This window comes from Pongo abelii, chromosome 2 (genome assembly GCF_028885655.2).
Source record: "Pongo abelii isolate AG06213 chromosome 2, NHGRI_mPonAbe1-v2.0_pri, whole genome shotgun sequence".
In the NCBI taxonomy this organism is placed as follows: Eukaryota; Metazoa; Chordata; class Mammalia; order Primates; family Hominidae; genus Pongo; species Pongo abelii.
The window spans coordinates 97,606,933-97,630,890 of NC_085928.1; the positions used below are offsets into that span (position 1 = coordinate 97,606,933).

General features: G+C 43.1%; 1 protein-coding gene across 15 annotated transcripts in view; it reads left to right on the forward strand.

Annotated features, from left to right (window-relative positions):
• Positions 1 to 7,757, forward strand: part of ARHGEF3 (Rho guanine nucleotide exchange factor 3) — a 349,785-nt gene extending 342,028 nt beyond the window's left edge. For 13 of the 15 annotated variants that reach the window (XM_002813615.6, XM_063722058.1, XM_063722061.1 and 10 more), the window contains 2 exons: positions 2,738 to 2,924; positions 5,548 to 7,757. In XM_002813615.6, the coding sequence (XP_002813661.1) occupies positions 2,738 to 2,924; positions 5,548 to 5,900 (540 nt within the window). In that variant the 3' untranslated portion in view covers positions 5,901 to 7,757. The remainder of the gene's footprint in view (positions 1 to 2,737; positions 2,925 to 5,547) is intronic. The other 2 variants (XM_054552024.2, XM_054552025.2) reach the window with 1 other exon arrangement.
• The last annotated feature ends 16,201 nt before the right edge of the window (positions 7,758 to 23,958 follow it).

Here is a 23,958-nt window from a genome sequence, read left to right on the forward strand (position 1 = left end):
TTGTGCCTCAGCCTCCCGAGTAGCTGCGATTACAGGCACCCACCACCACGCTTGGCTAATTTTTGCATTTTTAGTAGAGATGGGGTTTCACCATGTTGGCCAGGCTGTTCTTGAATTCCTGACCTCAAGTGATCTGTCCACCTCGGCCTCCCAAAGTGCTGGGATTACAGGAGTGAGCCACTGTGCCCGGCTGAGTTGTATTTTTAAAAAGTTGCCCAGATAATCTCAGCCCGCCTTGGCTAGAAGATTGATTGAAGTAGAAACAGTGTAAAAATCTGATTATTCCAAATACTGTACATTAAAACAGTCCCCAAAAGAAAATTCTTAACACATTATTTCCACAACTACCACATCAAAAAGCCTTTAACTTGGTTATTTTGTGCTTTATCCTGTTTTTCAGTCTTCTTAAATATACATTTTATTCCCTCTAGCCAAGATTTGGTTGGGTTTTGTTTCTGTTTGTGTGTGTTTGGGAGGTAGTAGGGATAGGGGTGGGAAACCTATGGGTTTCTTTTCTCCTAAATTTAAAATGATCTAATAATATTGAATGTGCTCCCACTATCCCAAGTCAAAATTCTAATCCGAAGTTTTTAATTCAGTTCCCATTTTTGTTTTACATTCAGGGGGTATATGTGCAGGTTTGTTACAAGGATATACTGCATGGTGCTGAGAATAGGCTTCTATTGATCTCATCACCCAGATAGTGAACATAGTACTCAATAGGAAGTTTTTCAGCCCTTGCCCCTCTCACTCCCTCTTGCCTTTTAGAGTCCCCAGTGTCTGTTGTTCCTATCTTTATGCCCATGTGAACCCAAGATTTAGCTCCCACTTACAAGTGAGAACCTCTCCTCTTCTGGTCTCTCCCCTTTAAGACTGCTGGATTGACATTCCCAGATATTTCCACCAGAAAGCTAGAACCTAGTTGCAAAGTTGTGGATATTTTCACTTCAGTTCCTAAGCATTTCCAAACTGTGAGAAGAGTCTGGTACTTAGCATTGAATGGAGCAAATTTACCCCAACTCTAGCAAGCACACCTGCTTTCATAATGGGACCTGAAACAAGCCTTCATTTTTGCAATTTTCTTTTTTGCCCACATCACACATGTCAGTCGTCAACTTTTTAAGTCTCTTCAGAGAACCAAGGTTCTGATTAACGTAGAAGGAAAATGTTGATCATCTTTTTTTTTTTTTTTTTTTTTTTTGAGACAGAATTTTGCTCTTGTCGCCCAGGCTGGAGTGCAATGGCCCGATCTCAGCTCACTGCAACCTCCACCTCCTGGGTTCAAGCAGTTCTACCTCACTCAGCCTCCTAAGTAGCTGGGATTATAGGAGCCTGCCACCGTGCCTGGCTAATTTTTGTATTTTTAGTAGAGATGGGGTTTCACCATGTTGGCCAGGCTGGTCTTGAACTCCTGACCTCAGGTGATCCGCCCACCTCGGCCTCCCAAAGTGCTGGGATTCCAGGCATGAGCCACTGTGCCCGGCCTGATCATCTTTATTTGTAGCTGTGGCAGCATACTCTGGTCCCCTCAGGAATGAGCAGTGTTCTGACTTGGAGTTCCTGGATAAGGCTGATAATGACTCTGTGGTTGAAGGAACAAGTGTTTTTCATGGGTTTGGGAAGCAAAGATTAATATTAGCTTTGATATACCAGTCTCATTTTTTATAGACTATTGTTAATTTTTATCTTTTAGAATTTTTTTCTTTTTTTTTTTTTAAACAGTCTCGCTCTATCACCCAGGCTGAAGTGCAGTGGTGTGATCTCGGCTCACTGCAACCTCTGCCTTCTGGGTTCGAATGATTCTCCTGCCTCAGTCTCCCGAGTAGCTGGGTTTACAGGCGCCCTCCACACCTCGCCTGACTAGTTTTTGTATTTTTTTTTTTTTTGGACAGAGTCTCACACTGTTGCCCAGGCTGGAGTGCAGTGGCACGATCTCAGCTCACTGCAAGCTCCACCTCCTGGGTTCATGTCATTCTCCTGCCTCAGGCTCCCGAGTAGCTAGGACTACAGGTGCCCACCACCACGCCCGGCTAATTTTTTGTATTTTTAGTAGAGACAGGGCTTCACTGTGTTAGCCAGGATGGTCTCTATCTCCTGACCTCGTGATCCGCCCACCTCAGCCTCCCAAAGTGCTGGGATTACAGGCGTGAGTCACCGCATCCGGCCTAGTTTTTGTATTTTTAATAGAGACGGGGTTTCACCATGTTGTCCAGCCTGGTCTTGAACTCCTAACCTCAAGTGATCCGCCCACCTCAGCCTCCCAAAGTGCTAGAATTACACGTGTGAGCCACCACATCTGGCCTGATTATTTAGAATTATATTGAGTAATATAAAGTCAAGAGAGTGCTAACTTTTTTTCTCTTCATTACCTTCTTGATTCCATTTCCCTTTCTCGTTTTTTTCTTATAGGAGCTGGGGCAGGTATGTCTGTACAAGTTGTGAATTGCAATGTGAATAGGGCCCCCAAAGTTGGCAACCCTGGCTGTAGGTGTCTGTAGGCAGAAGGGCTTTCTCCATTGAGTCCCTAGGGAGGTGCTTCTACAGGAAGGGCAGTGGACATATCTGGAAGTGCCTCCAACATGCCCAACTTTGGTTCTCCTGGAGGTAGATTTGAACCTAGGACTTCATAATCCAGTGTGAACCTGGTACCTGGGGACGTCTTTATCCACAGAGGTCCACATATCAACCACTCATTACATTATTGCTTAATGAAAGCTTGTGGATTTTTTTCTTCTAGAAACTGCATGTTTTCCTGTTCCAAGAAGTGCTTGTGATCACTCGAGCTGTCACCCACAATGAGCAGCTTTGCTACCAGCTGTACCGTCAGCCAATCCCCGTGAAGGACCTCCTGCTGGAAGACCTCCAGGATGGAGAAGTGAGGCTGGGTGGCTCCCTGCGAGGGGCATTCAGCAACAACGAGAGAAGTATGGATAGCAGTTGGGGTTGACCTGTTGAATGTTTTTGGCCGTGGTAGTTTGGAGGGAGTGGGCAGCTGGTGGAAAGAGAAAAGCCATGGTCTTGAAGTCTAACTGCATTTGTATGCTATTTCATCACTTCCTGATTATGTACTTTGTTTAGTCCCTGTGATTCTCAGTTTCTCATCTCCAAAATGGAAATGCGTATGTACCTCCTTCATAAGATTGTTATAAGGATTTAGTAAGATAATCTAAGTGAACCTGTCTGCACATAGTGAGTGCTCCTTAAGTTCTCTTTCTCTGTCTTTTTCCATTGGATAAAAACATGCTTAATACCAGATAGTCCCTACATGGATACCAGTTGCATTATGGTGGGTTTTGCAGTTGAACTGGTAAACTTGTCCCTAAAGAGACATAAGAATGGTCAACTGGAATGTGGGTTCATCTGTAACATTACTCAGTGGGCCTAATTTAAGACTTAATCAACAAATTAACTAAAAGAAGCCAAGATAGCAATATCTATCGAGTATCTAACATGATACTTGGTGAAACAAGTAGGTAACTTCCTTCCCCTATGGAGCTTGCGTTGTGATGGAGGAGAAAGATGATAAACAAATGAATACTCTAGGTGTTGTTAAGAAAACTTAAAACCCAGTAAGGGAATAGGAAGGGATAGCAATAGGAGGTCTGTTTTATTTTTATTTTTTTATTTTTTATTTTTTGAGACAGAGTCTTACTTTGTTACCCAGGCTGGTGTGTGGTGGCGTGATCTCGTCTCACTGCACTCTCTGCCTCCTGGGTTCAAGCAATTCTCGTGCCTCAGCCTTCCAAGTAACTGGGAATACAGGGGCGGGCCACCACACCTGGCTAATTTTTGTATTTTCAGTAGAGACAAGGTTTTGCCATGTTGGCCAGGCTGGTCTGGAACTCCTGACCCCAAGTGATCCACCCACCTCAGCCTCCCAAAGTGCTGGGATTACAGGCCCCCGGGCCCAGCCTGGAGGTCTGTTTTAAATGAGATAGGGAACACTTCTTTGAGAAAGTAACGTTTGAGCTTCCTGGGTTAACATAGGCATCATACTGTCAAAGTAATTAATATGTACTGCCTTCTACCTACTGATCAATCCCTCTACCCTAGGAGTAGGAGTAGTAGAAATAAGAGCTTATGTTTCTTGAGTACTGACTATGTGCCAGGCATTGTATAAGCATTTACATGTATTACATTTATTCCTCATAACAACCATATAAAGTAGGTTCTTGTTTTCTCCATTTTACAAGTTAGAAACTAAGATACAGAAGATTTAAGGTACTTGCCCAAGATCAAAGGGTGGAGCCTAAATTTGAAGGACAGAGAATAGCTTCTAAGCCAAAGATGGCTAGCAGTAAAACATTTTGGCCTCCTTTCCCTCTGTTGCTTAGCCTCTAAGCCATTGGAAGTGGTGGTGGTTCCCAGTCTACTGGCTGCAGGGTTAGTGCAAAGGGGCTCACTGCAGATGCTTCTGTGAACCAGGCATTGCATGTGGCATGCAGGGCCCTTTAAATGTCCATTATATTGTTGTTATTAGATTAAATAGGCCAGGCACGGTGGTTCACGCCTATAATCCCATCTTTTTGGGAGGCTGAGGTGGGTGGATCACATGAGGTCAGGAGTTCGAGACCAGCCTAGCCAACATGGCAAAACCCTGTCTCTACTAAAAAAAAATACAAAAATCAGCCGGGCGTGGTGGTGCATGCCTGTAATCCCAGCTACTCGGGAGGCTGAGACAGGAGAATTTCTTGAACCCAGGAGGCAGAGGTTGCAGTGAGCGGAGATTGTGTCACTGCACTCCAGAGCAAGACTCTGTCTCAAAAAAAAAAAAAAAAAGATTAAATAAAATGTCTTCCATATTGTGGACTACTATTTTTTTTTTAAATGCAGATGGCTCCTGTTGAGGTAATTAAAATGTAATTTCATTTGACACTGAAACCAAATTTGTCTATATATATCTTCTCCATCATTGGATACTAAGTGTATAGATACTCTCATATGGAGAAACATGGGCATGTTTTAATGTTAAAAAGAGCCTCTTAAACTGAAGAAAGCTCCAGCTTGGTGTACTTGTTGAAATTACAGATTATGAAACCCACTTTTAGATCTTCTGAGTCAGAATCTCTAAAAAAGGGCCTGGGGATTTATTTATATTGATTTATTTTTATTTTTTGAGAAAAGGCATCACTATATTGCTCAGGCTGATCTCAAACTCCTAGTCTCAAGCAGTGCTCCCACTTCAGCCTCCTGAGGGCATCTGTCTTTTTAACAAGCTCTCACCCCAAGGGATTTTGTTATGCAGCCAGATTGGGTCACCAGTACTCTGGGCTCCCCTAAATCACTTGACTTTGTGGTTCCAAGATGATCTCCACCTGCTGGTTTCTGAGAGCGATGAGGGCAGCTGAACGCTAGACCTGTGTCAACCCCATCTCCCTGATGGTGGCTACAGGATGGAGCTGAGCCATGCCCCGGATCAGTGGGAAATGTTTTGTTATCAGCAATACCTGCCATGGATTCTGGGGTTTAGTGTCACTACGTGTGTACTCTTTGGCCTGAGGAAGGATGTGTCCATTGACTTTGTTTTTCATGGTTTTTCCTTTCTAGTTAAAAACTTCTTCAGAGTCAGTTTCAAAAACGGATCCCAAAGTCAGACCCACTCGCTACAAGCCAATGACACCTTCAACAAACAGCAGTGGCTTAACTGTATTCGTCAAGCCAAAGAAACAGTTTTATGTGCTGCCGGGCAAGCTGGGGTGCTTGACTCCGAGGGATCGTTCCTAAATCCCACCACCGGGAGCAGAGAGCTACAGGGAGAAACAAAACTTGAGCAGATGGACCAATCGGACAGTGAGTCAGACTGTAGTATGGACACGAGTGAGGTCAGCCTCGACTGTGAGCGCATGGAACAGACAGACTCTTCCTGTGGGAACAGCAGGCATGGTGAAAGCAACGTCTGACAGAAGCATGCGCACTTCGGGAAGCAGGCCTGCATCTTACCTGTACAGTATTTGCATTCCGTAGATGAAACGGTTTGGAGAAGCACTTTTTCATACTTTTGTGAAAGTATACATGTTGGCCTAGTCTCTTGTATCTGTACCTTTGTCCCTAGTACTGTAACTGCCAATCTGTCTGTGTAAGCTGGAATCTGTGGCAACTATTACCCTGTGTTGTATTTCACAAGTGTCTGGATGGATGGAGAGGTACTCAAACAAGTTACTTTCAGTTGTCCTGCTGGATTTTAAAAAAATAGGAAAAGAATCTCAAAACTACTATTTTACATAGATTGCTTGAAGAGTCCTTCCTCTTGTGCTTCTGTACCACTTTCCCAGCTCTTAGATGTGGTAGCTAAAGGCACGGAATTTAGATGGCCTTGTAAATAGGGCATGAGGAAGTCATCTGTGTATCGGGATGGCATTAGAGAGAGAATCAGGAAAGACTAACTCATGAAGTGAACTTGGTTTGATCTTACTCAACTAGAAAGCTTGAAAACATCCCTGGGGATTCTGAAGGCTTAATTTTGCAAAGGAGGATGCATTGTCTGAACCTTGCAACTTCATCCAGTGCAAGTTTGATGCAAGAATGTATTAGGACATAAAATAGAGGCTGACCTTAAAAGGGCCAGGACAAAAGTGGCTGCCAGCTCTGAATCTTTAACTGAAATGCACATGGCACCAGGAGGTGTCTCTCATAGTTGGTTGCTAGCCCAAAACATCAGAATAGAACCCAAAGGGCTTAGGAAAGCCTGCCAAGATAACAAGAAGGCCCTGTGTTCATTGTGTTTCATCTGCCTGGGCCTACTCATTATTTTAGAGAATGAATGAAGCAACAAGGAAGAGAGCCCATGACTCTATCGATGACACTGTTTATAGAAACACAGGAGAGGAAGAATTTGGAATGAAAAGCACTTCGTCAGAACCTTCTGTGGGAGCCATTGAGAGAAAAGCATGGTCCAGTGCCTTCTGAAAAGGGCCAGAGCCTTGGGCTTTCCTGCTCTGCTTTTGGGTCGTCACTTTGCCATCTCTGGTTCTGTGCTATAATCAGAATTGTAATTATGTTCTCCAGAGGCCAATTTCATGAACTCCGATTAATTAGGATCAGCTAGCCAGATTAGTAACCTCTTTGTCCAGCCTTGATTTACAGTGCAGGGTAAAGTGCAGACCTTAAAAATAGCTAAGTACCTAGAAGAGCTCCCTGCAAGTGTAAATATTAAAGATGACCTGTGCAAAATTATACCCACACCAGCACTAGTGGTAATTATTCTAAATTATTGCCAAAAAGTTTTTTTTAATCTTCTGTCTTTCAAGTTTACAGGAAAGAAAGCAGTAAATGCATTGATGTCATTTTATTATGTACATATATCATGTGCATTCAAGCTGTGTGACAAGATATATCAATATAAAAACAAGGTGTATACTTTATTATTTTTTAAAAACAAGGATATTGTGGTCAATTTTACCCTGTAAAACATATTTCTGTATTTATAGATCTTAAACAGGATGCATTTTTTCTATTACAAGTTTATTTAAAACTGCTTTGTTTCTCAAGTTGTTATTGATACAGCAAGTGAACCTGCTGCAGACAGAAGCAGAGGAAAGCCAAGAACAGCCTTTAATGGTGAAGAAAAGAATGAATGATTCTTTGTAGGAGCCATCAGCCACTTTTAGAAGCCATCAGCCAGTGTGTTGGGAAAAGAGGTTTGTCAAGTGTTGGCCTATGGGAAGGTGGTCAATGAATGTTTTGATGAAATGAATGTTTTTGTATAATGGCCTTAAACTTTTCTGGAAGTATTTCAAATAAATTACATTATTAAGTCATCCTCCATGTGTACAGTGTTTGTCCTACAAACAAAATAGAGGTTTCAGCTGTGTTCCTGGGGAAGTTCTTTCTGAAATTTTTGTTTGTGGTTCCTGAATACAAACTTTAAAATAGGATGCAGATTGATACAAATGCTTTTATTTGATCTATCAAAACTTTCACAGAACTCATTTTTTTTTTCTTTCTTTCTTTTGAAACAGGGTCTCACTCTGTCACCCAGGCTGGAGTGTGGTGGTGTGATCATAGCTCACTACAGCCTCAAATTCCTGGGCTTATGCAATCCTCCTGCCTCAGCCTCCCAAGTAACTGGGATTACAGGTGCACACCACCACACCTGGCTAATTTTTAAATTTTTTGTAAAGATTGAAGTCTTACTATGTTGCCTAGGCTGGTCCTGAACTCCTGGCCTCAAGTGATCCTTCTGCCACAACCTCCTAAAGTGTTGGGATTACAGGCGTAAGCCACTGAGTCTGTCCAAGAACTCATAATTCTAAAATCTATTTTTCAAGCATTCTCTATTCATTCACTTCCTTATGTGTTCATTTTTAATAACTATCTGGAATCCATACTATGTATAAAGTCAAATGATAAGTCATAGTTGTTATAGAAAAGAAATGTTGAATCTCACTGCTAATACAGGTAACTGTTGAGGAACTTGAGGCTAAATGAAAGAAGGCAAATTTCACTTTGAAATTCTTATTGGAATTTCAGTCTACTTTAATTAAAATGATTAGTACTCTTTCTAGACTGAGCGCAGTGGCTATACCTCTAATCCTAGCAGTTTGGGAGGCCAAGGCAGGTGAATTGCTTGAGCCCAACAGTTCAAGACCAGCCTAGGCAATATGGCAAAACCTCATCTCTACAAAAACACAAAAATTAGCCAGGCATGATGGCATGTGCCTATAGTCCCAGCTACTCAGGAGGCTGAGTCGGGAGGATCCCTTGAGCCCAGGAGGCAGAGGTTGCAGTGAGCTATGATCATACCACTGCACTCCAGCCTGGGTGACAGAGTGAGAACCTGTCTCAAAAAAACAAAACAAAACAAAAAAAAAAAGACTAGTACTCTTTCCCACAATGAGTGAGGTTTTTTAGATGAAAAGGCTAAACATTTTTAAGCTGTTAGTAGCCAATTCTCAATAGCACATTGGCCCAATAAGGCTGGTAGTTAGTCTTATCTTTACAATAAGCTCTCACCATCTTCTTTTTTTTTTTTTTTTTTTTTTTTTTTTTTTGAGACTCACTCTGAGTCTTTTTTTTTTTTTGAGTCTCACTCTGTCGCCCAGGCTGGAGTGCAGTGGCGCGATCTCGGCTCACTGCAAGTTCCACCTCCTGGGTTCATGCCATCCTTCTGCCTCAGCCTCCCAAGTAGCTGGGACTACAGGCGCACGCTGCCACGCCCGGCTAATTTTTTGTATTTTTAGTAGAGACGGGGTTTCACCGTGTTAGTCAGGATGGTCTCGATCTCCTGACCTCAGGCAATCCGCCCGCCTCGGCCTCCCAAAGTGCTGGGATTACAGGCGTGAGCCACCGCGCCCGGCCAGCTCTCACCATTTTCTTTAACACACTGTTACTTCCCAAATTTGGCAAGATAGTCACATAAATAAATGTAAGTCCAAATTTTTTCCCAAATGCAAACTCGCTTCTCCTAATTTTTTTCTTCCTCCTCCTCCTCATCTTTTTTGTCCGTCCTCTTTTCTCACTGCTGCTTTGGCTGTTCCCTCCGTTTTTCACTCCTATAATTGTACTGACTGTCAATGCTAAAGGATGTATCTTACAGTATATTAGAAAATGTTTGTACTGACATTTTGTGGGTTAGTACAAATGAGTGAGGGCTAAATGGTTTTTCTTCAGTCAGTTTTCAAGATGTTATTTCACATACAACTAGATGTAATCCTTGCAGTCTAAATGAAAACTCATAAGCAATGAACAGAGTCAGAACTAGCAATTTTCTGTAAAATTAGAGCATGGTTTTAGCTTCTGGGTTGTGGTCACCGCCACTGACTGCTTTAGTTTCCATTCCCAGCACAGTCTGCAGCAGCTAAGAATGCACAACTCTTCATAACCACAGCCCTGTTTCAACAAAGACTGTGTGGCTGCAGGAAACTGCAACCCACCATCTTGGTGAAGAGGCTGTTCAACTTTCCATTTACATTCTGTCCATGTCCATTTTTTACTAATTCTCCCAAAGCCTGAGGACTCTGGAAGATTTGGTGAAGAGACTGTCTGGCCAATCAGTTTCACTCACCTGGTTCCCCTTGGCATTGAGGAGACAAGACACTGAATACCCCCCCCCCCTTATTGATGCAGTTGATTCAATTAATTCACACTAGCTAGTTTATTGACAGAATTCTAGAACTACACTATTGGAAGGGAAGAGGGTTCCCCAAGCCCAAACCTACCAGTAGAAATCTGACGATCATCAAAATTTAAAACCTTGTCCACATGAGCACACAGTGAGAAAAGGTGACCGTATTCACTGTACCTCAAGGGTATTGAGGGAAACAAGTTGGAAAAAAAAATGCTCATGACATCATGTCTCCTTTCTCCAGGCTTGGTTCATATGTCAGTCAGCTGCACAGACCTACCTAGTCAAAGCAGTTTTCAGTTGACCTGAGGGAATAGCAAGGAATTAGAAGTCATGCACTGTATCTTTAAGAGCTAATCACTTAGCCTAGGAAACTGGACATGCATTCCAAAGCTTGTCCACATGCAAACATACCTGGGTATTAATGAACTGTGCTCTCTCATCTGTGACAGTTTTGAAAATTGACATCCTGCAAGTGTTTTATTCTCTGTTGCCAGGGACACTGGACCCATCAAGCCCATTTAAATGTAAGAGTGTATGTGAAATCACTTTTTAAAAAGATACTAAGAGCTAGTAGTTTTCATTGTTATTTAATAATCACTTTTAAATTTGTACATGTTGCCCAGGCGTGGTGCCTTATGCCTATAATCCCAGCACTTTGGGTGGCCGAAGAGGGCAGATCACTTGAGACCGGGAGTTGAAGACCAGTCTGGCCAACATGGTGAAACCCCGTCTCTACTAAAAATGTGAAAAATTAGCTGGGCATGGTGGCAGGTGCCTGTAATCCCAGCTACTCAGAAGGCTGAGGCACGAGAATCACTTGAACTTGGGAGGTGGAGGTTGCAGTGAGCACAGATTGTGCCACTGCATTCCAGCCTGGGTAACACAGTGAGACTCTGTCTCAAAAAAATAAATAAAATAAACCGTACATGTGAAATTTCTCAAAAGTGTGGCCTTGGCCTGGGTCTTTTTCATTCATTGTACTATATACCTGGAGAGACTTTTCAATCCAGATAATTTGGAATTTTTTCTTGTATTTTTTTTTCTTAATGTAATTTTCATTCCCACAATTTTCTATTTTCTCTTTCAGGAATTCCAGAAGGAGAGATGAACCTTCTGGATTTGATGCCTTAACTTCTGGATTCATTTTCAAATATTCTTAATCTCTTTATTCTTACTTTTTATTTATTTATATTTTGTTCAACTCTCCAGATTTCCTCACCTTTGTCTTCAGATCCTTCTATTAATTTGAGGAGAGGGTTGCCATCAGTTTTTTTTTTTTTACTAAAAGTTTTTCTTTTTTCTATCATTCTTTCTATACTTAAAGCACCCTTATTTTTATTTAATGAAGGCAGTGTCTTCTCTGAACTCTCAGAAGATGTCACAGTTCAGCTGAATTTCCCTTCATCTTTCATTGTTTATCTGGGAATAATAATGGTAATTAATAGGATTTGGGGGAGGATTCAATGTGCTAATACATCCAAAGTACTTAGAATGGGCTAGGCATTGTTGCTCACGCCTGTAATCCCACCTGTAATCCCAGGACTTTGAGAGGCTGAGGCAGGTGGATCACGAAGTCAAGAGATCGAGACCATCCTGGCCGACATGGTGAAACTCCATTTCTACTTAAAGTACAAAAAATTAGCTGGGTGTCGTGGCGCAAGCATAGTCCCAGCTACTCAGGAGGCTGAGGCAGGAGAATCGCTTGAACCTGGGAGGTGGAGGTTGCAGTGAGCCGAGATTGCACCACTGCACTCCAGCCTGCTGGTGACAGAGCGAGACTCCGTCTCAAAAAAAAAAAAAAAAAAAAAAAAAAAAAAAAAAAAAAAATAGAATGGTGCTATGCCCCATATTTTTGTTTACTTCTCCAAATCCACTATGCACCCTGATTCACTCTTCTGTGTGTACTTCATCATGGGCTCTCCTGCCTGACGTTTCTGGTTTGGTTTGGCCCAGTGAAAATCCTCTCATTATATCAGTGAGAGGGAGAACAGTGAGTTTAGAGTATTCATTCCCCCAGCTCCCACCGGAAGGATTTCCTTGGGCTAGTTGCATCTCATCATGAGGTCACAGCTTCTCTCAAGGAGTCCTCTCTGAATTCTTGTAACCCTTCTAGCCTAGTATGGTAACACTGTCACTAGCCCCAGGATATTGTATTGTCCCTACACACTGCCCAAACTTTGTGTACTGTCCCTTTATTAAAACCTCCTAATTTGAATATGTGATATTTGCGTATGCTGCTGAGCCCCTGATAGATACTGGTTCCTGATATAGTAAACATTATATATGTCTACTATTGTCATCATTTATGTTATTTCACCATTTGCTTTCCATTTTCATATGTTGTGGTCCGAGGATAAACAGATCTTTGGAATCATCACAGATGGGTTTTGTGTTTCTATTTTTTGTTATGGTGATGGATTGTTTTCTGGGAAGATAAATGAAAGCATATTTCAAAAACAAAGGCAAAATACTTTTTCAGGCATATGAAAGCTAAAAGAATTCATCACCAGCAGACCTCCACTACAAGAAATGTTAAAAGGACTTTCTTTGAAGAGAAACAGAATGATACCCTGTGGACATATGGATCCAAACAACAGAATGAAGAGCACTAAAAATGCAACTTTGTCAGAAAATAGGAGAGGCCTTTCTTACTATTTAAACTTCTTTGAAAGTAATTAGTTCTAGGTCGGGCGTGGTGGCTCATGCCTGTAATCCCAGCACTGTGGGGGGATCACTTGAGCCTAAGAGGCAGAGCTTGCAGTTAGCCAAAATCGAGCCACTGCATTGCAGCCTGGGTGACAGAGCAAGACACTGTCTTTAAAAAAAAAAAAGGGCAGCCGCAGTGGCTCATGCCTGTAATCCCAGCACTTTAGGAGGCCAAGGTGGGCGGATCACCTGAGGTCAGGAGTTTAAGACCAGCCTGGCCAACATAGTGAAAACCCGTCTTTACTAAAAATACAAAAATTAGCTGGGTGTGATGGTGCATGCCTGTACTCCCAGCTACTTGGGAGGCTGACACAGAAGGATCTCTTGAACCCAGGAGGCGGAGGTTGCAGAGAGCCAAGATTGCACCACTGCACTCCAGCCTGGGCAACAGAGCAAGACTCCGTCTCAAAAAAAAAAAAAAAAAGTAATTAGTTCTAGCCATGATGGAGTAACAGGCACCAGATTTGCCCTTGCAACTGAAATAAAAACAAAAAGATGAAAAAACCTATAAAGCTATAGCTATGAAGACACTGGACATCAGGCAATGAAGGACAGTGACCCTAAGAGAAGAGGTATAAATGAGGTGAGCCCTGCAATTGCTCCAACTTCCAGTCTTGAAAGGGATTTCAGGACAGCACAGGGAGGGTGTCCATTTGCATTGCTATAAAGGAATACCTAGCCTGGTTAATTTATGAAGAAAAGAAATTTATTTAACTCATGGTTCTGCACGCTGTACACAAAGCATAGTGCTGGCCTCTGCTTCTGGTAAGGGCCTCAAGAAGCTTCCAATCATGACAGAAGGTGAAGGGGAGTCAGCATGTCACATGTCGAGAGTGAGAGAGCGAGCAAGGAGGAAGTTCCAGATTCAAACAATCAGATCTTGTGTGAACTCAGATAACTCATTACCATGAGGATGACACCAAGACATTCATGAGGAATCTGCCCTCATGGTCCAAACACCTCCCACTAGGCCCCACCTCCAACATTGGGGATTACAGTTCAACATGAGATTTGGAAGGGACAAACATCCAAACTATATCAGAGAGGGATCCCAGGTAGACTCCAGTGAACTTCCTGAGTGGAAGTTTTGGAGCTGAGAGTTTAGGGAGACCAAGGCAGCTACAGTTTACAGAACAAAGAGGAGAGCACTCCATGGAGAGACAACCTCAGAGATTACTGTAGAGAGTCCCCCTCAGGTATTAAGCAGAGTATTGAAAAGTGCATACATGTGAAGAAAATACCCAAGGCTGAGGGGAAATACCCTAAAAAAATTAGAACACACATAGTGCTTGGAATAGTGCCTATTCTCACAAACCAGACTAGAAGAATATCATAAGTCACAGGGCATTGGGTAAAGTACTCAGAAGGGTCTGGTTTCAGTAGTGGAGAATAATTAGTCCTAAAGTCAACACTGCTCTGGTCCAACCTAATAAATCTTAAAGACCAAATAGTATCAAATTGTTTCCAAGTAACCTAACTGCATCCTGGAGCAAAGCTCAACAATATTTATGGGAATACAAAATTATCCAGCAATGAACAGGGTAAAATTCACAGTGCCTGCCATCTAATCGAAGACTACAAGACATGCAAAGCAGGAAAACACAACCCATAGAAGAAAAACATAAAAACCAATCCAAACTGACTTACACCTGACAGAAATGTTAGAATTAGCAAACAAGGATGTTAAAACAGTTGTTATAGCTGTATTCCATATTTTTAATGTTAAGTAGAAACATGAAAGAGATGAAAAAAGACCCAAATATAATTTCTACAGATGAAAATTACCATCAATGAGATGAAAAATATGGCCGGGTGCAGTGGCTCAAGCCTGTAATCCCAAGACTTTGGGAAGCCGAAGCAGATAGGTTACCTGAGGTCAGGAGTTCGAGACCAGCCTGGTCAACATGGTGAAACCCCGTCTCTACTAAAAATACAAAAATTAGCTGGGCCTGGTGGCACACGCCTGTAATCCCAGCTACTGGGAAGGCTGAGGCAGGAGAATTGCTTGAGCCTGGGAGACGGAGGTTGCAGTGAACCAAGACTGTGCTACTGCACTCCAGCCTGGCCGACAGAGCAAAACTCTGTCTCAAAAAGAAAAAAAAAAAATACACTGGATGGGATTAAGAATAGTTTAGACATTGCAGAAGAAAATACTAGTGAAAAAGACAGCAATAAAAATTATTGAAAGTGAAACATGGAGAAAAGAGGATTTTAAAATGAAAAGAGTATCGAGAGGCATTGTGTCCGGAATTGGTGGGTTCTTGGTCTCACTGACTTCAAGAATGAAGCCGCGGACCCTCGCGGTGAGTGTTACAGCTCTTAAGGTGGCGCATCTGGAGTTTGTTCCTTCTGATGTTCGGATGTGTTCGGAGTTTCTTCCTTCTGGTGGGTTCATGGTCTCGCTGGCTCAGGAGTGAAGCTGCGGACCTTCCCGGTGAGTGTTACAGCTCTTAAGGCAGCGCGTCTGGAGTTGTTCGTTCCTCCCTGTGGGCTCGTGGTCTCGCTGGCTTCAGGAGTGAAGCTGCAGACTTCCGCGGTGAGTGTTACAGCTCATAAAAGCAGTGTGGACCCAAAGAGTAAGCAGTAGCAAGATTTATTGCAAAGAGTGAAAGAACAAAGCTTCCACAGTGTGGAAGGGGACCGGAGCAGATTGCCACCGCTGGCTTGGGCAGCCTGCTTTTATTCTCTTATCTGGCCCCACCCACATCCTGCTGATTGGTAGAGCCGAGTGGTCTGTTTTGACAGGGCGCTGATTGGTGCGTTTACAATCCCTGAGCTAGATACAAAGGTTCTCCACGTACCCACTAGATTAACTAGATACAGAGTGTCCACACAAAGGTTCTCCAAGGCCCCACCAGGCTAGCCAGATACAGCGTGGCAACTGGTGCATTCACAAACCCTGAGCTAGACACAGGGTGCTGATTGGTGTGTTTACAAACCTTGAGCTAGATACAGAGTGCCGATTGGTGTATTTACAATCCCTGAGCTAGACATAAAGGTTCTCCACCTCTCCACCAGACTCAGGAGCCCAGCTGGCTTCACCCAGTGGATCCCGCACTGGGGCTGCAGGTGGAGCTGCCTACCAGTCCCACACCGTGCGCCCGCACTCCTCAGCCCTTGGGTGATCGATAGGACTGGGCGCCGTGGAGCAGGGGGTGGCGCTTGTCGGGGAGGCTCGGGCCGCACAGGAGCCCATGGAGGGGGTGGGAGGCTCAGGCATGGCGGGCTGCAGGTCCCGAGCCCTGTCCCGTGGGAAGGCAGCTAAGACCTGGTGAGAAATCGAGCACAGTGCCTGTGGGCTGGCACTGCTGGGGGACCCAGTACACCCTCCGCAGCCGCTGGCCCGGGTGCTAAGCCCCTCACTGCCCAGGGCTGGCCAGCTGCTCCAAGTGTGGGGCCCGCCAAGCCCACACCCACCCGGAACTCCAGCTGGCCCGCAAGCACCACGCGAAGCCCAGGTTCCCGCTCGTGCCTCTCCCTCCGCACCTCCCTGCAAGCTGAGGGAGGTGGCTCTGGCCTTGGCCAGCCCAGAAAGGGGCTCCCACAGTGCAGTGGTGGGCTGAAGGGCTCCTCAAGTGCCGCCAAAGTGGGAGCCCAGGCAGAGGAGGCGCCGAGAACGAGCGAGGGCTGTGAGGACTGCCAGCACGCTGTCACCTCTCAATCCACCCTCTAAACAGGACACCCCAACTGCTGTTGGGAATTTGGCCGATGACCGCTCTAGCTACTTCCTGCTGGATGGGGCAAAGAAGGGGCCCTGCAGTTGTAGTGTCCTTCAGAGGAGAGGTCTCTAGGCCAGGGAAAGTGCCAGCGGGTTGGTCCAGGGGTCCTCGGTAGAAGTTGTTAGTTGAACTGATTTGGGGTTCCATTTGTAAGACCATCTGTGGCTTGATGGCCTCGATTCTAGAGAAAACAAATTTGACAAGAAGGTTAAAAATACAGGGCCCAAAGGCGAGTAACAGCAAGATGGCTGCCATGGGACCTAGAAAGGGGAGAAGCCATGTTGCCCAAATCCAGAGGTTGGTATAAGAATTTGAAAGGTGTTGTCTGATTTCAAAAGCCTTTTCCTGTAAACGCTGGGCTGCATCTCATGCTATCCCCGACTGGTAAGCGTAAAAACAACACTCTTCCCCTAAGAAGGTGCAGAGTCCTCCTTTCTCAGCAGTGAGGAGGTCTAGGCCTCGGCGGTTTTGGAGAGTCACTGCTGCCAAAGAGTCTATTTGGGATTATAAAGTAAGGATAGATTTCGTTATTTCTTGCAAACTGTCTGAGAGGCAGATATGGGTTGAAGATCCACATAAGTAGACTATGCCTTGGCTGGGTAGATAGACATTTACCCTGGCTTTTAAAGGAATAGGGTACACTGTTTTTTCTTTACTACTTCCATCTCTCTCTTTCTCTTTGACTTCTCCTTTGTCTCTTCCTCTCTTTTTAACTGTCTCTGACTTTCTGTGTCTGTCCCTCTTTCTCTCTGACTCATTCTTTGTCTCTTCTTCTCTGTCTCTTTCTTTGACTTCCTGTCTCTTTCTTTCCTTTCTGCTGCCTCTGCCAGCTGCTTATGCTGCTGTTCTCCCCTCTCCTTCCCATTTTGATGGCTTTGTCAGTGTAAGAGCATGAGGTAATTTTCAGTGCCCTAATATATATGTAGTTGGAATCTCTAAAGACATGGAGAGAGGCAGGAAACAAAAATCGAAATAACGCCAAAATTTCTCCAAACTTGATGAAAACTATAAACTCACAGATCCAAGAAGCTTAATGAACCCTCAAACACAAGAAGCAGAAGAAAAATACAACAAGGCTTTTTTTTTTGTTGTTTTGAGACGGAGTCTCGCTCTATTGCCCAGGCTGGAGTGCAGTGGTGCAGTCTTGGCTCACTGCAAGCTCCGTCTCCTGGGTTCATGCCATTCTCCTGCTTCAGCCTCCCAAGTAGCTGGGACTACAGGCACCCGCCACCTTGCCTGGCTAACTTTTTGTATTTTTAGTAGAGACGGGGTTTCACCGTATTAGCCAGGATGGTCTGGATCTCCTGACCTCGTGATCCGCCCGCGTCAGCCTCCCTAAGAGCTGGGATTACAGGCGTGAGCCACCGCGCCCGACCACAACAAGGCATTTTATAGTCAAATTGCTCAATACCAGTGATAAAGAGAAAAATCTTACAAAGCAGTCAGAGGAGGAAAACATGTTACTTACAAAGGAACAAAGATAAGGATTACAGAAGAATTATCACTGGAAACAAGGCAAGCAAGAAGACAGGAATATCTTTAAAATACTGAAAGATGGCTGGGCGCAGTGGCTCATGCCTGTAATCCCAGCACTTTGGGAGGCCCAGGCAGGTGGATCACAAGGTCAGGAGATCGAGACCAGCCTGGCTAACACGGTGAAACCCCGTCTCTGCTAAAAATACAAAAAAAATTAGCTGGGCATGGTGGCAGGTACCTGTAGTCCCAGCTACTCGGGAGGCTGAGGCAGGAGAATGGTGTGAACCAGGGAGGCGGAGCTTGCAGTGAGCTGAGATCGTGCCACTGCACTCCAGCCTGGGCAACAGAGCAAGACTCCGTCTCAAACAACAAAAAGGAAAAAAAGAAAAAAACTGAAAGAACAATAGCTCAACCTAGAATTCTGCACACAGTGAAAATATATTTCCAAAACGAAGACAAAGTAAAGACTTTCAAACATAAAGCTGAATTTATTACCAAAAGACCAGCATTACAAGAAATACTAAAGAAAATCCTGGCCGGGTGCAGTGGCTCACACCTGTAATCCCAGCACTTTGAGAGGCCAAAGGAGGGGGAGGGGTGGGTCACAAGGTCAGGAGTTCGAGACCAGCCTGGCCAAAGAGACCAGCCTGGCCAACATGGTGAAACACTGTCTCTACTAAAAATACAAAAATTAGCCAGGGGTGGTGGCGGGCACCTGTAATCCCAGCTACTCTGGAGGCTAAGGCAGAAGAATTGCTTGAACCTGGGAGGTGGAGGTTGCCGTGAGCCCAGATTATGCCATTGCCTGGGTGACAGAGCAAGACACTGACTCAAAAAAAAAAAAAAAAAAAAATCCTTGAAGCAAAGAAAATGATGCCAAATGGTTGCTTTAACATTCAAAAATTAGTCAATGCAAATTACCAAAGTAAAAAAAAAAATAGATGCAGAAAAATGCATTTGACAAAATTCAGCATACTGATTAAAAAAAGAAAATCTTCAGCAAACTAGGAATACAGGGAAATGTTCTGACTCTAATAAAAGATATCTATAACAAACTATGACTAGCCCCACATTACTGAAAAACTGAATGCTTTCCCCCCTAAGACTGGAAACAAAAAAAGGATGTTCATTCTTACAACTTTTATTCAACATTGTACTGGAGATCCTAAATAGTGTAGTAAGTAAAAATAAATAAAAGACATCCCAGTTGTAAAAGGAAAGGTAAAACTGTCTTAATTTATAGGTAACATGATTAGGTAGAAAATTTTATGGATATACAAAAAAGCAACTAAAACTAGTGAATAAGCTTAGCAAGTTTGCAGGATACACGATAAACATACAAAAAGCAATTATATTTCTATATGATAGCAATGAACAGTGACACATTTGAATTTGAAACAATACCATTTAGCATCAAAAATATGAAAAGCTTAGAGATACATTTGAGAAAAATATGCAAAATGTACACTGAAAATTATAAAACATTGAAGAAAACAACACTTAGAAGACCTAAGCGAATGGAAAGATATACCATGTTCATAGATGGAAGACTCAATATTGTTAAGATGTCAGCTGTCCCTCAAATTAATTCATAGATTTAACACAATACAAACCTAAATCTAAGTGGGCTGTTTTGTAAAGATTGACAGTCTGATTCTAAAATAGTAATGGAAATCTAAGAGAACTAGAATAACCAAAACAATTCTGAAAAAGAACAACAAAGTTGAAAGACTTACCCAAAACTCACTATAATGCTACAATAGCCAAGACAGTGTAATTCTGGTATAAAGATGGACAGTTGGGGCTGGGCGCAGTGGCTCACACCTGAAATCCTAGCACTTTGGGAGGCCGAGGCAGGCAGATCACCTGAGGTCGGGAATTTGAGACCAGCCTGACCAACATGGAGAAACCCTGTCTGTACTAAAAATACAAAATTAGCCAGGTATGGTGGCATATGCCTGTAATCCCAGCTACTCGGGAGGCTGAGACAGGAGAATTGCTTGAACCCGGGAGGTGGAGGTTGCAGTGAGCTGAGATCGTGCCATTGCACTCCAGCCTGCGCAACAAGAGCGAAACTCCATCTCAAAACAAACAAACAAACAAAAAAGATGGACAGTGGCCAGGCGCGGTGGTTCATGCCTGTAATCCCAACACTTTGGGAGGCCGAGGAGGATGGATCACCTGAGGTCAGGAGTTCAAGACCAACCTGGCCGACATGGTGAAACCCTGTCTCTACTAAAAATGCAAAAATTAGTCGGGCATGGTGATGTGTGCCTACAACCCCAGCGACTTGGGAGGCTGAGGCAGGAGAATCTCTTGAACCTGGGAGGTAGAGGTTTCAGTAAGCTGAAATCACGCCACTGCACTCCAGCCTGGGCAACAGAGGGAGACTCCGTCTCAAAAAAAAAAAAAAAAGATGGACTGTCAATAGATACAAATAGGAGTCCAGAAATATAACCAAACATGTATAGTCAATTGATCTTCAACAGAGTTGCAAAGTGAATTCAGTGATAAAGGATAACCCTTTCAATACATATTGTTAGAACAATTGGATATTTATATGCAACAAAACCCAATAATTTAGGCTTTTACATTACATCTTATACAAAAATAAATGGATCATAAACATAAATGTAAAACCAAAAACTATATAACCTCTAGAGGAAATCAGGAGAAAATATTTGTGACCTTGGGTTAGGCAAAGATTTCTTAAATGGGACCCACAAATCATAATCCATAAAAGAAAATAATTGATAACTAAGACATCATTAAAATTAAGAATTTCTGTTCTTCAAGATATGGATTAAAACACTGAAAAGACAAGCCACAGAGTGGTAGAAAATATTTGCAAATCACATCTCTGACAGAGAACCTGAATCCAGAATAAAGAAATCTCAAAATTCAGCCAGGTGTGGTGACTCACAGCTGTAATTCCAGCATTTTGGGAGGCTGAGGAAAGTGGATCATTTAAGATCAGGAGTTTGAGACCAGCCTGGCCAACATGGTGAAACCTGGTCTCTACTAATAATACAAAAATTAGCGGTGCATGGTGGCAGGTGCCTATAATCCCAGCTATATGAGAGGCTGAGGCAGGAGAATCACTTGAGCCCAGGAAGCAGAGGTTGCAGTGAGTGGTGATCGCACCACTGCACTCCAGGCTGGGTGACAGACTGAGACTCTGTCTCAAAAAAAAAAAAAAGAAAAAAAAAAAAATCTTAAAATTCAACAATAAGAAAGCAACCCAATTTTAAAATGGGCAGAAGATTTAGACACTGACCAAAGAAGATATATGGATGGCAAATAAGCATATGAAAAGATACTCAACATTACTAGTCATTAGGTTAATGCAAATTAATGCCACAAGATACCACTACTCACCTACTCAGCTATTATAAATCTAAAGTTAAAAAGACTAACCATGGCAAATAGCATAAGAAAAATTGTTCAACATCACTAATCATCAGGGAAATGCAAATAAAAACTACAATGATATCTCACACCCATCAGTGGCTACTGTAAAAAAACAGAAAATAAGTTAGCAAAGATGTGGAAAAATTGTACTTCAGTGGGAATGTAAAATGGTTCCACTGCTATGGAAAGCAGTACGGCAGTTCCTTAAAAAACGAAAAACAGAATTACCATGTGATTCAGCAAGCCCAATGCTGGGTATACACCCAAAAGAATTGAAAGCAGGATCTTGAAAAGATATTTGCACACCAGTGTTTGTTTCAACATTATTCACAATGGCCAAGACATGGAAGCAACCCAAGTATCAATGGATTAATGGATAAACAAACTATAGTAAATACACAAAACAGAATATTAGTCAGCTTTAAAAAGGAAGAAAATTATGATACATGCTACAGCATGGTTGAGCCTTGAGGACATTATGCTAGGTGAGATAAGCCAGTCACAAAAAGACAAACACTGTATGATTCCCTTATATGATGTATCTAAAGTAGTAAAATTCATAAAAACAAAATAGAATGGTGGTTGCCAGGGGCTGGGTGGAGGAGAACCGCTAAGATTGCAGGTGTGAGCCACTGCAGGTGCTGGCCTAGGTGCCATTTTTTTTTCAAGATGGAGTCTTGCTCTGTCGCCCAGGCTGGAGTACAGTGCGGTGATCTCTGCTCACTGCAACCTCCACCTCACAGGTTCCAGCAATTCTCCTGCCTCAGCCTCCCAAGTAGCTGGGACTACAGGTGCCCGCCACCAGGCCCAGCTAATTTTTTTTATTTTTTAGTAGAGATGGGGTTTCACCATATTGGCCAGGCTGGTCTCGAACTCCTGACCTCGTGATCCACCCACCTGAGCCTCCCAAAGTGCCGGGATTACAGGTGTGAGCCACCGCGCCCTGCTGGTGCAATTATTATCTCAATTTTATAGATGAGAAAACTCAGACACATAGTTACAACATATATATGTTGTAACTGTTATTATAAATATATATACACATGCTTATATAAACAACTATAAAATATGTGTGTGTGTATGTGTGTGTGTATATATATTTTATGTGTGTGTGTATATATATACACTCACACATATACATATATATGCATGCTTTTATAGATGCAGCCTCACTATGTTGCCCAGGCAGGACTCTTTCTTAACTCCTGGGCTTAGGTGATCCTCCCACCTCAGCCTCCCCAGTGCCTGGGACTACAGGCATGGGCCACCATACCTGCAGTGACAACATATTTTTTAAAAGAATCCCATTGTACCTTAAATCATGACTCTTTGTAAAAGAGTTGGAAAACCACCAGGCAGATGACCCCAGTAAGATATTGTGGCTCGTCTTTATTCCCTCTTGCCATTGCCCCGGGTCCTATCCATCTAAGAGCCTTCTGCAGTCTTTGAACTCTGGGAAGAATTCTGTCCTGCCTAAATATAAGTATGGTAATACTGTATTCCACAAATACTATGAGATTGTAGTTGTGGAACTACAGAACTCTTTTGGGGGAATAGTTTTTAAATATTATTAGGTAGTACAGAAAAGCTGCTAGGGTTTTGAAAACTGCTTAGTGAAGTTTTGCTGCCCTCTGCTGGAATTAAGTAAGCTGTATGTTCTTGAATGGTTTTCAGCAGGATTACAAAGCATTTAGTATGCGTTGTTAGAATTTCATGGAGGTGTCTCAGGCATTCTGCAAACGTCTGGCGCAATTTTTTTTTTGAGACGGAATATCACTTTGTTGCCCAGTGTGGAGTGCAGTGGCAAGATCTCAGCTCACTACAACCTCCACCTCCCAGGTTCAAGGGATTACAGGCACGCACCATGATGCCTGGCTATATTTTTGTATTTTCAGTAGAGACAAGGTTTCACCATGTTGGCCAGGCTGGTCTTGAACTCCTGACCTCAGGTGATCCGCCCGCCTCAGCCTCCCAAGTCCTGGGATTACAGGTGTGAGCCACCATGCCCAGCCCAAATTTTATATTCTAAACATATTTAAACTATTTTCACAATAAAAATAATATTGTGTATTTAAATGTTACATATCTTAGTTTGACATACCAGATATTGCCAGAATCTAGTCTTGGGATGGAAAGGGAAAACCTTCCTAAACCAACCATTCACTCTTCTTATCTGTTCTTACATGTTTGTGTTCCGTCACTCCATTTCAAGCCCTATGGACTTCTGCTAAACCATTTCAATAAGGAAAACACTTACAATGTTTTATACGTGATGTGATTTTTAGCTTGAAAATCGTTAACTATTGTAAGGTCCTCTGCATCTGAATTATGAATTGGAAGTGTTTATATCCCTTATTTGGCTTATTTTAAAACACCTGTAATTCTAGCACTTTGGGAGGCCAAGCTGGGTGAATCGCTTGAGCTCAGGAGTTCAAGATCAGCCTGGGCCACATAGTGAAACCCCATCTCTACAGAAAATACAAAAATTAGCTGGGTGCAGTGGTACTCACCTGTATAGTTCCAGCTACCTGGGAGGCTGAGGTGGGAGGGTTGCTTAAGCCCAGGGGCCAGAGGTTTCAG